This window comes from Heliconius melpomene, chromosome 18 (genome assembly GCF_056956725.1).
Source record: "Heliconius melpomene rosina isolate 202511_hmr_F chromosome 18, ASM5695672v1, whole genome shotgun sequence".
NCBI lineage: Eukaryota > Metazoa > Arthropoda > Insecta > Lepidoptera > Nymphalidae > Heliconius > Heliconius melpomene.
In genome coordinates, this window is record NC_140406.1 from 5961550 (window position 1) to 5979106 (window position 17557).

A 17557-nucleotide genomic window follows, 5' to 3' on the forward strand; every position below is an offset into this window, starting at 1 on the left:
CCGCCTGCCTTACACGCATCGGTGGTTCAGTGGTAGAATGCTCGCCTGCCACGCGGGCGGCCCGCGTTCGATTCCCGGCCGATGCATTCTATTTAATTTTACTCACAGGCAGCCACGTCGTGCTTGCTTTTCATCAGGGACAGAATACCCTCTTCAGCATTAACCACAAGCTCGAAAAAAAAAACCCGCCTGCCTTTATAGCAACGAAGATTTAGATGCGTTTGCACGTATTGGATAATTCGAGTTGAATGTATTATTTAATGTCATTTAACTATCTAAAAATAGTAATTTAAATATATTTTAATAAGTACTTGAAAAGATTAGTAGCACAGATTTAAAATTACGGTACCTACTAAAAAATCCTTGCTGTGTAAAACAATTGGAAAATCCTTATTGAAACTACGAAAATGCGGGTTGCATTAGAGTTTAATAAATTTTCACATCATCTTAAGTGCTTTGCAAACATACATTATATGAATAATCCAGTAGTAAAAGAGGGCGAAGCCGCAATGGGGTCGCTAGTATATATATATAACAAAGCTAACAAAGAGCTGTATTTTCCTAATTTAATAGAAAACAAATGTGATTGAGATTATAAACTAACATGTATTAACAAGTAGTCTTCATTATTTGATTTTTTAAACATAAGTACTCGTATTCTTTATAAAGTTACGCAAAAGGTATATAAATTACATTTTACCTGTAACATTTGGCGTGTGAAAAGTTATTTAACAAAATTTTGCGAACATATTTTGCTGCCTAACTGAAATGAGGAAATCCTCACTCACCATCCAACCACCTGTGTTATAAATTTAGTATTATATCTAATCTTATATTTAAAAATATTAAATTAAGAGCAAACGAATACTGATATAATTATCATACAAATATTTAAGAATAATTAAGTATTTTTTTTCTTATTAAAATCCTGCAACTCATCAATATTTTAAACATAATATTATTTGACAATTTCTTAAGTATACAATCGAAGCCTTAAATTTATAAGGGTATCTACAGGGGAGGACGGCAACAAATGTAACCAATAAATCTTTGAGCAGTTAATACGTTGAGATTGTTTTAAATAAACTTCACTTAGGTTTGATTTTCTATTTTGGCGAATCTAAATAATTTAACTTTCAATAAGTAAAATTTTGTTCATAGAAGAAAACAGAATGTTTCTTTGTTGTATATTAATTTAACAGAAACAGTACTTATTATTAATATTGCTAAAATTATTTTGTTTAGTCCTTTTACAACTCTACTGTTTTAAAATAGTAAAAAATGAGTATGATTTCATCTTCATTATAATTTCGTGATTTTAATTAAACTGGTCAATTTTACATTTCTGATGTGGCTGATGAATAATTACAAAATAAATAAATCAAATCCGCTTCACTCTGTATCCCGCACACAGCAGAGTAGGCAGATGGAACCTTTTGTTAAGACACTCCGTTCCCATGCGGCGGAAAGTAGAGAGTAGAGTGTCTTAACACTATGTTCCCTCTGCCTACACTGCCGTGTGCGGGATACAGCGTAATGTGCGCATAAGCTAATTTAATTTTAATTTCATACAAAATTCAATATTATTATTAGGCTTGCCTCGTTAATGACAAGTAAATCTACTCAAAGATATACTAAGTAAATAAATTAAGTCCTAGACATTAATTATTTGTCTTTGGAAAGAGAATATCGATTCTATTACTCAGCTTAAACAATCACGGCAGATATTGGAAATGTACTTTCGCATAACAAATATCGCTCTTTTCATTACGTTTTATTTAAACAAAGAGGTTTACTATTTTTTTACATAGCAGAGCCGAAAGAATAATTTAAGACATTGACATAAGACACAAGGATATGACCAAATGTACGAAAATGATCATAATTTGCTCGATACTACATATTTTTTAAATATCTTGTCTATACTAGTATAATATTTTTTGTGGCCACCTACATTTTACTTACATCAGCTACGTAACAGTCATTCCTTCATGACGGCGGCTATTGAAGATCTAATAATAACTTGATTAAGAGCCATCTGTTACTGACAACTGACGTCATGTTATAGTATAGAGATCGCTTACGTTGTCGCAACACACAGTGCCTTATCATTTGCAGCTAAATTTACATAAGCAGATTTGACTGACATATTATTATTAGCTTATTAATGACGAAGTTTTGGATATCTTTATATTTTGATTTATAAATAAATCATCATCATCATCATCATCATCAGCCTGTCCTCGTCCACTGCTGGAAATAGGCCTCTCCAATAAATAAATACCCTAATATAAATATACTCTATAAATAAACCCTTGATAAATATTTATAAATCAAAAATAAAAAAATCCTCTAAGCACCACTTTGGGTGAATAAAAAGAAACCACAAGTACCGCAGCTTTCCTTTAATTTCATGAAAATAATTAGTCGTTTAAATTATGTTATTTGATCATAAGCGGGTGATAAGCGGGCGAAGCCGCCAGCGGACCCCTAGTATAAAATATAGTAGAAGAATTTCTCCTTCAGAGCAAAAGCGAGTCAAAATGTTACGATAACATATCTCGAATATACAGAATATATCCGTATATATCTGTTAAGTCTAAAGCTAGCTTCCAACACATTCCAAAATTAAACTAATTCAACAGTGCTGCAAAAATGAGATCGTGAAGTTTTGCACTGACCGCAGTTAAGTGGCTCCGACCACTGTTCATTTTACTTCTCGTATAATCATGGACCTGGATTTCACACAGAATATAGTGCATTTATTTTTGCAGCCATGCAAGTGTTGAAATTGGACGTAGAGCTTTGTCTTTTTACTATTTTGAGTAAGAAAAATGATAATAATTCATTGTCTCAAGTGGAAATTGAATCAACAATTATTACGTTTACATTTACATTAGACTCAGTTAATATCCACCACAACGGCTACAATTAAAAATCTGCAAATAATAAGTAAAGAGAAATAACCCAATATACTTGAAATACGTAAGCGAATTATTTACTCTTTTTCATATACAAAAAGATTTCGTAACAAGATCGACTATTGTGAATAATCTCATGAGAGACTACAGTGGAACGGCAGCGATACCACTTTAACGAAAACTTTTTTATACTTGTCTTACTTGTAATAGAATGTATTAACATAGTTTTGCAAATGTCAAGAAAATTCTTGCATTGTAGGTCAACTCATTATAAGTTACTTGGCAGCGAAGCTTAAAGTAAAAGCGATGCTTAATCTAATTTTCTACTGATAAACTTTAAAGTAGTTACACAGAAATTACTTTTCTGATATTATATGTATCATGTATACTTGTCGTTGAACTTTTCACATCAGTTTCTAACAAGAGACACTTTTTAATAGATTACTGTTATAAATATTTTTATCTTTTTAACAATTCATTCATAGTAATAAAGATATATTTAGTCATTATATTAACTAATGTTTCAATTTGTGTGTAAACATTTCTTTTTGACATCATCGCAATAATGGATTGCTCATTAATGAGCTTCATGCTGAATCCCGCATATAACAGGGTTAGCAGAGGGAACTTAGTGTTAAAACACTCCCATACTACCTGCCGAGTTTTTCAGGGCTTGGCGGTTTGACTAGAGGAACCCAACGTCGGGCTTTTGCGTTGGTGCCAGAGCGAAGAAATGAAAATATTAATAAATAATCATTTGCGTTACAGTCACACCCTTGCCGGTTCAGCTGCACCACGACAGCCTCGATTTCTCATTTTTTAATAAAATATTTTTTTATTTGTTTAATTTCCTACGTAATTTAATTTCCTGAAAAACATTGAGTGTCCATTGAAACAAAGTAAATGAATGAAATCCCTTTTATCTATTAAGTCAATTGTTTTAATTTTATTTTCATCCCAAATTAACGCTGTTATTTTTCAATGTTATTATAAAAACTCTTTGGAGCGGAAAGATTCATTCCGTTTACTGATCAAAGACTTTTGTAATTCGTTATTCATTGGAAATGCTCGTCCACAATAATCATTTGAAGGTAGAGATTTGTGATAATGAAACTAATATAATAAGTTGAAGCTTAACAATTCTAATTAAATTTTAGTTAACAGTATAAAAGAATGTCTCGATTAATTTTATTGTAGTTTTTTTTAAGGTTTCGAGAATTTCTATTAGAATAATCCTTTGTCTTAGCTTCTCGCTGTATTCTGGGAACGTAATGGAAAATCGGTTTTATTTTAAAAAAAGCAGATTTGGTTTTAAAATATTGCGATTTTTACAATATTGAAAGCCAAGACAAGAGTTATGACACGTTTAGTCCCTAATAATTGGATTTGTCAATATCTAAAAAAATTAACAAATATCAAATTAATAGAAAGCATTGGGAAAAAGCTAAAGCTAACGATTGTGGCTTCGATTCCAACTCGAGGGAATAAGTTATTTTCACTTCCTCGCTCTAATAAGAAGACAAAGTGCGACGTTAAGTTCCATCACTCAACACGCAACTAATCAGAAACTGGGAAACTTATCTTCCGTGGTTTCCATTTGCTTACCCACGTACTTGGATACAGTGTCAATCTAAAAAAATAAAAAATTAAAACGTTATTAAATTTCTACATTATTATTCCTAATTACCTACTATCACTTAAGAAATCGGCCCTCCCTATTTGGTTATTAATAATATGGAAAGCATTGATGCCTTTGAGCTTTGATGTAAGATTTTCATCGTTTCATTACGTTATTGCTTTTTCTTATAAAATATCTGATTTTCAGTATTCTTTACAGTAATAACTTGAATAAATATAAAGATTTATTATTAAAATAATAATGAGAGGAATATCAATAAATTTAAGGAATTCTATATCCAGATAAAATTTTCATAATACAAATAAAAATTTTACATTATTTTCATTTGTTAGACTTATTCATTTATTCATTAATTCCTACTCAACTGTGTAAAGTATCGCCTCTTTTGTTTATCAATGACATTCAATTAAGAAAAGCGAGACGTGCCAAAAAAGATATTTGTCTTGTAAATACTTATTAGCAATAATCTTATCATAAATATTTGCATTTCTACTTATATAAGGTGCATCTTGATTTTGTTAAATTGTAGTAAATATTATATCTCACAGGGTTGAATACCCTATGAAATATAACATTCTAGGGTATTCAACCCTATAAGATACAGTGCTCTTAAGTATCAGTTTACAAACTCTATAAATATTTATTTTGTTATTACAATAATAACTATAAAAATATTTTCTTTTCCTTCAAGTATCCAATATTTCTTAGCACCCTCTAAGAAATATGGCCATGAAGTTATAAATAAGAGTAGGTAGTAAACTAGTAAGTAATATCGTAAAATATTCATCTGCTGTGGAACTATATTAATAAATCCCAATGTGGCGTGGACTTGGCTGTAAAAGTTTTTACGAGAGATTTCCCCTGTTTCTGCTAAAGTAATTTGTGGGTTAAATTTTGCGGACCATCTAGTAATTGAATGAATGCAGCGGCTTAACGTAGAAAGGTTGCTCTACCTCGTATGGATGATTAAAATATATCGTTAAAAAAATACTAATAAAGAAATCATTTTATTTCAGTAATATAAAATATGTTATATTATCGTCGTAGTACAACTGGAACGTGTCTGGGCGGGAAATAGGCGGAAAATAGGAAATGAATTTAAAGTGTTTGTTTATATAAATCCTAAACAGATGTTTAAAAAGAAAAAATATTTTTTTTTACTCTGGCGTCGAGGTAAAGCTTGGTGTTGAGTTCCGCTACTCAACACTCATTATAGTTATGAAGCGGAAAATGGTTAAACTAGTGTCTTAACACTAGGTTCTCTCTGCTTAGCCTGCTGTGTTAACAAGTATTTTTGACACTAATTTACTACTATACCGGCAATGAAGTATAAAAACCATTGCCTAAATTTAAAAGCCATTAGATGTTGCAAAATATTTTTGTTGAATGCTACTGAAGTCTCACAATTTATCAGTGGTAATGTCGCAAAAATTAAAGGACATTTGCTGTTGTCATCCCAATTAAGGTTTAATCCATCATTGCGCCATCCTCATTTTATTTACAAAGAGATTATTTGCGAACTCACCATTAATCTGACTCCAAGTACAGATTATCTTCGAATCATTTTTCCCTAGCACTTTAATAGGAAATAATATCACGCATTACTTTGTTTTTATGAAAATTAAAAAATATAATTTTCTCTGTAAATGGCGCAGGGGTAGAGTGTGTGATTATCAACGCGACGCTTGTGTTCGATTCCCATTCGATGCAATTATTTTTATTTCCCCGCACTGGTAAGGAGTGAGTCTCACTCTCAGCTTCACACTTACAGCCAAATTCTAGAGGTATTGAGTGTCTTACGGCGAAACTCAACGCCGTAGTTTGCCCGGACAGACGGACAGACGACACTATGACTACGACGGCATTTCTACATTTTATTAAGCCAGCCCAGGGGCAGGACAATATTTAAATGAAATGAGATTTCAATCCACATTCATGTGTAATGAAATCTGTGTTTAGATATGTATAGTACAAATATTTGTAATACACACAAACTAACAAACTACAAAGTAAAATTAATGACTATATAAATAATACCTAAGGTTAATTAGATTCACTTATCAAATGTTATTTCATAATAGTAACTAGTAAGCGCATTTTACAATAAATAATATATGACAGGTTCAAGCAAATGTATTATGATTGTTGATACATTTAGATAACACTTTTTGAATCCTAAATTTTACATTTTGTATGAAATGTAAAGAGAATCTATACATAAGTCACTTCTTTTCTCCTGTACTAGAAACTGCTATATACCACGCACAAGGTTGAAAACTGTTATCACTTATAAATATTTGTATAAGTTAGACAAAAAAACATTATAAAAAAATAGTATATACATTATATATATATATATATATATATATATATATATATATATATACAAAATACGTACAAATTCAAAGTATAAACATATGTAACCACCGCTGACATAAAAGTCGTTCGCCACTCAACGAATTTCAATTAATAAAACTACCAAAGCTGAATGACCGCCTGTCTGTACATTCACGCCCAGCTTCGATAAATTACGTGGATTAAAACAGAAGCGAGCGACAATGTCGGTGTTCATTATTGCTTAACTGGATCAAAATTAAAATGCCATTATTTGGGTCTCGTTTTTTTATTATTTTCTTTGTACATCGGTTAAATATGCATGAGCAAAATAATGCTATTGTAAGAATGCTATTTTATACTATTTTTATTTTTTTCAGTTTTTTTTAAATTCATATACTATTATAGTATACTTTAGTCTGTTCGTTATGAAAGTCGAGCTCAGAAGCGCACCATAAAAGGAAAAAAAGCCTCTGGACTCCACCAATGAAAAAAGACAGAGAGTGAGAATGAAGCCATGATAATGAAGAAAACTTAATATTTAGTAAAATTCTTATACATTTATAATATTATACTTAACTTTCAAAATGCATTTGAGTATACTAGCAGATAATCATAACAGTAAGAGATTACAACTTTCAGTTGAGTCTTTTCATAACGACGCAATGTCTTCAAAACATAAAATATTCAGATTCTTACAAAGCTTAAGGAGGCTTGAACCTTCATTTTCATATAATCGTAATGGAACGAAGCCGAAGTAAACAAGTAATTAATAATAACAACATTCGTAAAACGAAATGTGCTCAACGAGTCCAGTTAGTATTTGTTACTTAAGTCATAACAATTTGAAGGAATGACTCTCGCAAATTGGAATTTCTCTATTTCAATTTAATTGCGATCCCTCGCGAGAAGTTCAGGCTTAATGTTAGACTTGGTTAATATTTACAATAATTGTTTCCATTAAGTTAATTAATTTCCGGCTTCAGCAAAGCCCCAATATTATGAAAACAGTGTTTCGCAAACATATCTACTGAAAAACAGACTGTCTAATTTTACTTTATTTTATGTCAACACAACGTGCTTTAATGTAGAACAAAGAAAATCTTAAAAAGAAATGTAATGCTTACTGTTAATTGAAAAAATAAAATTTTGAAATTCTTTTTAAGATGTATTGTTTATGGTTTTTGGACTTATTTGTATAATATATGTTTGATATATATCAATTAAGAAAATTTTTTTTTACAAAATATGTCGATAAAATATACCTTCTTCAAATAATTGTCAAAGCTTAAAGGATAAAGTCTCTCTAAGATGTCTTTAATGAGAAAAGCTAAGGAGTATATTCTTAACATATAGACTATCACAGATACCAATTAGCATTTAGATCATTAAGTTTAATTTAACAAAGCGACATAAAGCGAGACACCGAAACACCAACAACTGCAATGAATAGAATATTTAACAGTATTTATCCGTCATTAGCTATATTTTGTTGACATTTCTGTATGAATCATTAATGTACATTATTCTCTATTTAAATTCTTAATTAAATCAAATAAATTAGTGTCGTGTGACAAGGACGGCATATACCTACACATTTGTTAACAATGTGGAAAACAAAATATTTTTATAACTACACTAGTCATTGTTGGCAACTTTAGTAGTGTATAGGGGAAAATGGAACTTTTTCTACTTATATAGCAGGGTAGACAGAAAGTACCTACCGCTAAGACAGGAGAACAGATCCCATATTCGGCCACATTTACGAAGCATCGCACGTTGAGTGGCAGAAGAGGTAGAGATGGAGAAATAATTCATCTCGTCTAGACGGCCTCTGAAATATATTTGTACAAAATCTCAAAATATGGATATTATCATAAATTTCATACGGATATCCAATAATTACTAATACGTAGTGTTCAATGAACATAGAGCTAACTCCTGACGCATGAAATTATCATCCGTTTAAGTTATTCCGTTATGCAAAATGTTTCGAACACTGTTAACAACGTTGATATCGTTTGTTAATCAGCTATCGTCACGCAATAGTGAAAGGGGTCGCTGTAGTTGTTATTATGATAGCTACTCTTCATAACAGCCAAGTTTTATATTAATATCAGAATTATATTATATTAATAAGAAATTCATTTTCGTTCCCATTTTAATTGTTATTTGAAACCACAGTCTATGTCGAGATTATCGTGAAATAATGGGTGGCAGTATCTGTCTTCATATGTGATGGTTGTGAATTCGATGATCGCTTCAAAATAAAGACAAAATGTAGCGTTAAGCTCCGCCAATATAACACTCAGTTTTTCGAATTCGGACAGAAAACGAAGAACTCTTATTTGGGCTAATGAAACACTTTATTATGCAATTAAGATATTATGCCTGACTGAATGTTATAATTTTGGCTGCAAATTATACTGGGGAGATATGGTATGTGTAATTTCATAATAATTCATAGGTATCTATATTATTGTAGGCGTTTCCCGGAACCGTTAAATTATTAATTGGCCTTGTTTCATGTAAAATTTATAACTGTTGAGTTTATAATAGATATACGGTTTTCCTTTAAATATATGTATTGTGAATATAGAGAATGAAACTATGGTAATTGCTTCTTCATTGCTTCATTATGCCCAAAATAAAATAATTATAAATGAATCAAAAGCGCGTCTATCTCCACCTTAAAACCCGGCAACGCACCTGTAGCTCCTCTGGTGTTGCAAGGGGTCGTGGACGGCGGTGATGACCATCAGGTGACCCGAACGCTCATTTGCCTTGTCCTTTTTCCATAAAAAAATAACTTCAGTGTTAATTACAAGCATTACAGCACCAATCGTCACTGAAACGTAGCTAATCCTCAGATAGCTTATATATCTTATAAAGTGTCTTATAAAGTGCTGACCGAAAAGGATTTTTACTTTTCTCCATTTCAAGTTTACCAGTCTATAAAACGTTCCAACAAGCTGCGAAGGTCTCGATGACATTTATGGGCAGTTACCGAAATGGGTCAACCGTTACAATTAATATACAGTTTCATTTTGTTTATTAGTGTTAAACGAAAGTTTAAATAATTCTATGTCATGAATGGATTAGTCCAATGGTCCGTGCGCCACAACTGGCCTCAAATGAAAATATTAATGTAAATAAATATTTCCCTTCCTCGAGTGGGGATCGAACCCACAACCGTCGCGTTACAGTCACACCTTTATGGCGCTGCGCCACGATGGCGTAACTAACTAAGTTAATTTGTTAATAGATACATTTTAATAAAACATAAAGGCAGTCGGCTAAGTAAAGAAGGAATTCTAAAATTCGTATGCTATAAATATTCTAAAACTTAATTGGAAAATACATTAAATATTAGTTTAGTGGTTCAATGATTTACGGAAGGGTATTACTGAACGTTTAGTTTTCGCTACAGCCTACTATTGAAATAATTAATCCTATTATAAATGCGAAAGCACTTTTGTACTATTAAAAATAATAATGCTATTAAAACGGGACGCAAAAGGCGTCTAATATTTATTGTGGACATTAAATAACTAATATCAAATTTGATTTAATATATTACATATCTCTTACAATTTTGGCTAATATTAAATCTCCCTTATAAGGTGCCTGTATAAAGAAAAAAGCAATCTATGTGTTCATATTAGTATAAAAGTTAGAACACTATAAAGAAAACATAGATTTTAATATGTTACTAAATCTTTACTTGTTACACAATTCAATTTTTTTTCTATATTGTTTTTATGTACTATTTTTTCCGTACTATACTAAAATGTGTAATATTTTGTTTTTCTAATATTGAAAATGATATTTTTATTCTCTAATATTCACTAAAATCTTTAAAATTAAGAGTAAAAATTGCAAGTTATATAACATTATCAGTAGGCAGTAAACATTATACAATCATTTTGACTTCCAAGAGAGAAAAAAAATACTTTTTCTAAAAAAAACATATACTGCTGGAACTTCAACTCGTTACCATGCCAAACATCGATTAAGCACATCCTTCCATTGCAGTACAAAAGCCTCGATACCAGATACCTTGCATAATTTGACTTAGTGAAATACTAAGAACTCATGGATATGATACATTTTATAATAACCAATGTCACACAAGGTTAAGAATTCGGCCCCTAGATAACTCACCTTGCGTCGTAACAATTTTATTTCTCTGTTAAATTGAACACGTTTCAAATGTTCGTAACACGTTTACAGCCATACATAAGGCTTACACGCCCAAAAACGCAATTGTTGGCACGTGGATGACTTGCCAAGTGGCTGGAAATTCAAAAACATTTAGACGAGAGAAAAGTAACAAATTTTTGAATATAAACTAGATTTGTCTATACTTCTATCCTTTCATGGTTTTAGCTCATGCTATTCACTGCGTTTTGTATAGATGATTCCATTCAAAGGCGAATAGTGTGCCGAAACCGATATCGGCCGTTTAAACTTCAATATGAAATAATAGTTTTTGACAATGGTTAGCGAAGTTGGTAGAATTAGAAAGAAATACAGTTATTTTAGTGTATTTAGAGTCACTTTAAAAATCATTTATATATTTATCTTTTAAAAAATCGTCATCAATTGATTATTAAAACTTATTGATAAATATAAACTTAGTACACATCTCGTCAAAGAGACTTCAAAAACACACTCTAGCTAACACTGGCACAAAGCTGTAACATATTTAGAAATAGACAAATGGACCGTGGAAACATATTAGATACATATATACGTAATATGCATAGATGATATCTAGCTATATGCATATTAATTGACTTTAACTATTTTTCACAGAGTCACTCAATATGTTCATTTTTCTTATAACCTCTCGTGGTATCCCACTACCTACCCTAGGTGGTGTTAAAACTCTCCGTCCTCCACTTTCCGCCGACTTCTCGAGGCATTGCGTGCTGAATTGAGTGCAACTTTCCTTTGTTACCAGATCAAAGAAATAAAAATATTAAATATTTTATTCCTCTTAATCTTACGCAAATAATTTTAAAATTAAAATTTATCAATCATCAGTAGTAGATATCAATTAAAAGTATATGTACAAACAAAAGGATTATTTACAAAGTAATATCTAATTGCATTTTCAATAAATAAAAACATATAGCAATGTAAACAGATTGTTCAATAATTACCCAGGACTATGTTCAATTATAGTAATCCATATATGGAATGCAATAATAGGTAAAGACATACGCATTGCTTACACAAATATTTCACGTATATAACATGCTATAGGCGTATGATTTCTAGATTTCTAGATCTAAAAATACAAAAAAAGTACTTGTTCTTGACGTCTTTTTAAAATGTTTTATCGTGCAAATGTCAAAAGTTATCGTCGCCACGGCCCCTGATAGTAAGTGAATTATCCAATTGTTCTAATAAGTAAATTTTTAAAGACTTCCTTTTTTATGAACATGTATCCTCACAGAGAGAAATGGTAAATGACTAAATTAAAATAACATGCAATATGAAATAATTTAGTATTACAAATATTTTTTTTAGATATTTTTATTTAATTTGCCTTGTAAAATCTTCCAAATTTAATTCCCACTTGCAATTACAATAAAATTTTCATAATCAAATAAAATGATTTAATTTGTAAATTACAATACACCATTAAAAAACCTGAAGGTGGCCAAAGAGACTTCTGAACTAAAAAAAAGCTTGTAGACTTTTAGCGCATATTAGAAAAAAAGAGAATTAAAAGCAAATAAATTCCTTGTGCCATACAAAACTGGAATAAATTGTATTTCTTATCGAGTTATATATGAACCCGGCTCTCGCTTATACGGAGATACGTGAAACGTTACTCGTATTACATAGTAATATAACAAACACTGGATAATGTAGTAGTTTCTATTATATACTAAGACAGTCATGGCGCAGGGGCAACGATGTGACTGTAACGAAACATTTGCGGGTTCGATCTCCACTCGAGGGAATTAATTATTATATTTTAATATTTTCATGAAAGAGTGAAAAATTCGCCGGAAAGTGGGGAATGGAATATATTAATACTGTGTTCCCTCTGCCAATCCTGCTGTGTGCGGAATACAGAGTGAAGCTAAGACAATAATTTCCATAATTATTTTTTAATATAAATATTGTTAGCGTACTCGTGTAAAAGAGGGTAGATGTCGATGAAAACGACTAAAAAGCAGTGGAATTGTGTGAAACGTGGGTAGTTGCTTGTAGACAACAGCCCTTATTGGAAGGAAGCTCGTGTGAAGTATTGTTATTAGATAATACATATCACTTATTACAATTACGTAGAACCTCTTTCGGAATAATTTGGAAAATATAGACGATATGTTTCTATCTTGTTTTTTTAAATACCGCTTTCGACTTCTAATAATATAATATTAAAAAAAAAACAACGAGAAGCACAATAACAGTGACAATTACATTTAATACTATCAAACGCTTGTCTCGCTGATAATATCTGACCTCAGTACGTAGCGAAGTTATTTTCTTTATAACGATATTTGCACTAACATTATGATCATATATACGGGACATGTACTAACGGAAACGATTTTAGTTCTTTATCAGTTGTCTGTGAGATTTGACCTGGCAGGATGGATTATTTGAGTGTGTTCTTGCTTCTTGTATTTTCAACGAGCGTTCTGTGTGATGGGGGTAGGTTCTATTTATTTATTCTATCTACTAGGAACAATACGCCAACATTTAGGAGAAGTCAACTTTAACTCGAGCAATTTCTTATGGGTTCAAATCCCATTCTAAAGAATGCTTATGATAATAAAATCATAATTGCATCCTTGCCTTAGTAATATTAATAACAATATTTTGATACAATTATTGAGAAATAAAAATTTTAATAATATATGAACGAAAGAATTCTATTCCCTTAAGTAATATAAGTACGATGGTTTTCAATATATCATGGCTTAAGAATGTGTACATATACACTTACTTGGAGCGAAAAGATAAATAATAAGTGTGTTTAATCACTTCTTAATTAGTAATTACTATTTACTACATGATGACTGCCATCATATCTTAAATATTAGAAATATTTACTATATTATATATATTACCTCAATACCAGCTGGCCATATAATATAATTTAACATCAAGTAGTTATATTATTTAGCACTAATACTTAATGTTTTAAACAACATTTTTCAGAAATTATCGTTATAATAACAAATTAGTAACCATTTATAAAGCTTTACATTGGTTTATGACTTTACATTAATCTTGCATTACCCACAATTTAAATAATGTAATGAATAGTGATAAAACACTAAAACTTACTTATTTTCCTCAAAACCCTAATTTTCTGTAGGATTTGAAATCAGTAAAGAAATGTGAAATATATGAGGTATTTGTAATCATTTATATACCAATATTTAAATGAATACAAAAATGTTAATCAATACAAATTAATTTATTTATTACATTAAGCTCCATATGAGTAATAGGATCCTTAAATAAGATACCTATAAATTACAATTTTTATATAGCATAGTACTATTATGTATTACAACATTACTTTACGGTCCTATGTATTTTATTGTCGCCTTTTAAATACTAAAAATACTGTGTTGTGAGGGTTTTCTGGAAAAAACCTTTTATGTAGTAAAACTACTAAATAATTCTTAAAGTATAAGAGAAACTTTATGCATAATTGCTTAATTTTTAGGGTCACTTCTTATAGCCTGCGCAGTAGAGGATACAGAATGCTTGAGTAAAACAACACAGCAATTTCTAGAAAAAACATGCAAAGGTATACCGGCATACGACATCAAGGCCATAGACCCTTTGGTTATTCCATCCCTTGAAATTAAATTGGGTGAGAAGGCGGATACGATATTACATTACAAGAACCTTAATGTAACCGGTCTGAAGGATCAACAGTTTTCTGAATTAAGGTGAGATCTCAATAGAAAATTTAACTATACTTATTAATTAAATTTCCTGCATGAAAGGAAAGTGGCACAGCCTGATTGTAGGCGCAAGAGATGTGGGTTCAATATCCACCACTAATCAATAATGAAGAAAGTTGAGAATGGTGTGTCATGACAAAAAGCCTAGTGTCTTGACACTAGGTTCTTTCTGCCTACCTTGCTAAATGCAAGATAAACCATAACGCTACAAATATACAATGTATTTTGAAATTAACAGAGCTAAATAGTCAGTAATTTAATTCTTATGTTATTTATTTAACAGAATGGATAAAAATAAGAAATCCGTATTGCTGCAGACTCGTATGGACTTGACAATAGTCGGGGATGTCACGATAGAACACAATAAAGGATCTAGAGCATTTTCCGGTGCATACATAATAAAAGGAAGTAAGTCGTACATAGTAAAAAAAATATGTTATCTCAAACTATAATTTTAAAATAATAATTGCAGAATCAAATCTACTCGTTTATTTCTATTTCGAATAGATATTGAGTTGTATAAATAATTTGAGGCCATATAAAAAATAGGAATTATATTTAAAAATATATATTTAATTTTCATATATTTTAATTTTAGGTGTCGCAATAAGCAATTTTAGTTTAATATTTTATTAATATTTGAAATGCGATTTTGTTGGTAAAGAAACTAGCTTAAATTAAATAACGATACATTTAGAAACTTTTCGCATAACGTCACTAATGTAAACAGTATATTCGTATATTAAACAATTCAAAAGTTGTTAAAATGTAAACGCCAAGAGAATTTGGTTCACGATTAATCTCCTGTCCGAAGCGTGGACCCGACATTTCTCTAAATCCGAGCTTTCTAGTTAAGCTAATTTTAACTCTTTAAAGCAACATTGCTGTGCAAACATCTCTTATGTGAATATGTTTAAGCTTCGTCGCCAAAAAGTGTTATTTATAATTTATTAAGGACTTTTAAAATATCTTTTGGTTATAAATTATGCTGCCCCCAACACTATGATCTATTTAATGAATAATAAAACCAAAAAATATCTATATTTATGATTACAAAAATATGTTAAATTAAATAATCATTTAATTAAATTATATTTTGTATATCATTAGTTTAAATATACCTATATCAAAATATGAACTACTACCTATATCATAATATGAATTTTTCGAAGGAATATTTCATAAAAATTCTTTGCTCAACTCTATAGTCTGCTATATAGACAAAATGCAGTAAGTAATTTAGTAATGTTACTTAAATTTGCAGTTAATAAAGGACTTATATAAAAATATACTTCATTCATAATATAATAATATATTTTACATGTATACATAAAAAGTAAATATATTATTTTAGGAGTGATTACTTTTTATAGGGGGGCAAACAGCTCGAAGCGTTTTACCCTCCCATAAGTAACGCATCGTTACGGTCAGTCTGACCGCCTGACCGCCACTCTGTCTGCATACAGCAATGGCAGACAGGCAACGGACAAATGCTTCTCTCTCCTCTCTTCGTATGGCATAATGCTTCTAATTTACATATTCAAAAATTGTAACTATGAATAAAATATATTTTACAATCGATAAGAGATTTTATTAATCATTGACCTTTATTTACATTATCATATTGATAAAAATTAAGTAATAACTGTATCAACTCTATAGGGCGTTCCGAGAAACTCACGTTTTTTTTTTAACTTTTAATTAATAATGATTTTAATATCCACAGCTGCTTTAGGAACAACTAGATACGGCTACGATTATAAACTTGACAACAAAGGCGTCGAACATTATGAAGTTGGACCTGAAACTACAACTTGCCAGGCGGTGAGTGAACCGGAAGTGACCATAAGTTCCGAATTGAGAGAGGCATTAATATCAGGTTAGTTATTCTTTTATAAACGTTTTTCATTGAAGAGTTTTTTATTGACGAGTTTTTGTATTGAAGAGTCCACTAGTTTAATTGAAACATTTATCATTTAGATTAACTTATAATGTTAATTATTTTTTATAGATAAAGATCTGAAGGAAAAAAATCAAAAATACAACGCCAAAAGGAAAGAAATCCAACAAAACATTTTCTGTAAAATTGTAGAGAAAGCGTATGTGACCGTCGTGCATAACATCCGAGCGGCTGCTAAAATTTTGCCCAGAAGTGCATTTATTAAAGATGATTAGAAATATATACCTACATCTAATTTTTAAATCTCATTATTGCAACAAACAACTGAATATTAACGTAATAAATTGATTATTAACAAACATTTTGTTTTATTAAATTAATGAGACCATTCATGACAAGCGTGCTAAACGTAAAAGGTTGTGAGTTCGATTTCCAATTAGTTTTCACAGTAATTAAAAAGAAACAAACAAAATAAGTAAAAGTAAAAAAAATAAGTGAACATTAAATCATCTTCACTCTCTATCCCTCACACATGCAGAGGGACCTAGTGTTAGGACACTCTGTTCCCCACTTTGAAATTATAAATAAACGCTACTTTTCCCCATTCATCTGGGAAGATATATTACTAAAAATAACTATAGGAAATATCCCATGATTACAATTAAAGTTAAAGATTTAGAACTAAATATGCGCATTTAAAAAATATTAATATACCTATAGTCATAATAAAACATTTCATACATGTTTATAGTAAATATATTTCTTCTTCTTCCTTCTTCTTCTTCATGGCATTAATCCCGGCTATTACTATCTACTC

General features: G+C 30.4%; 1 protein-coding gene across 1 annotated transcript; it reads left to right on the top strand.

The window, feature by feature from the left end:
* The first annotated feature begins 13410 nt into the window (after window positions 1-13410).
* On the top strand, window positions 13411-17099 carry LOC146529365 (juvenile hormone-binding protein-like). Its single transcript, XM_085201503.1, has 5 exons — window positions 13411-13569; window positions 14597-14825; window positions 15124-15248; window positions 16567-16719; window positions 16852-17099. Exons 1-5 carry the CDS (start codon window positions 13509-13511, stop codon window positions 17013-17015), a joined length of 732 nt encoding a protein of 243 aa, XP_085057629.1. The 5' UTR covers window positions 13411-13508; the 3' UTR covers window positions 17016-17099.
* Window positions 17100-17557: the final 458 nt, after the last annotated feature.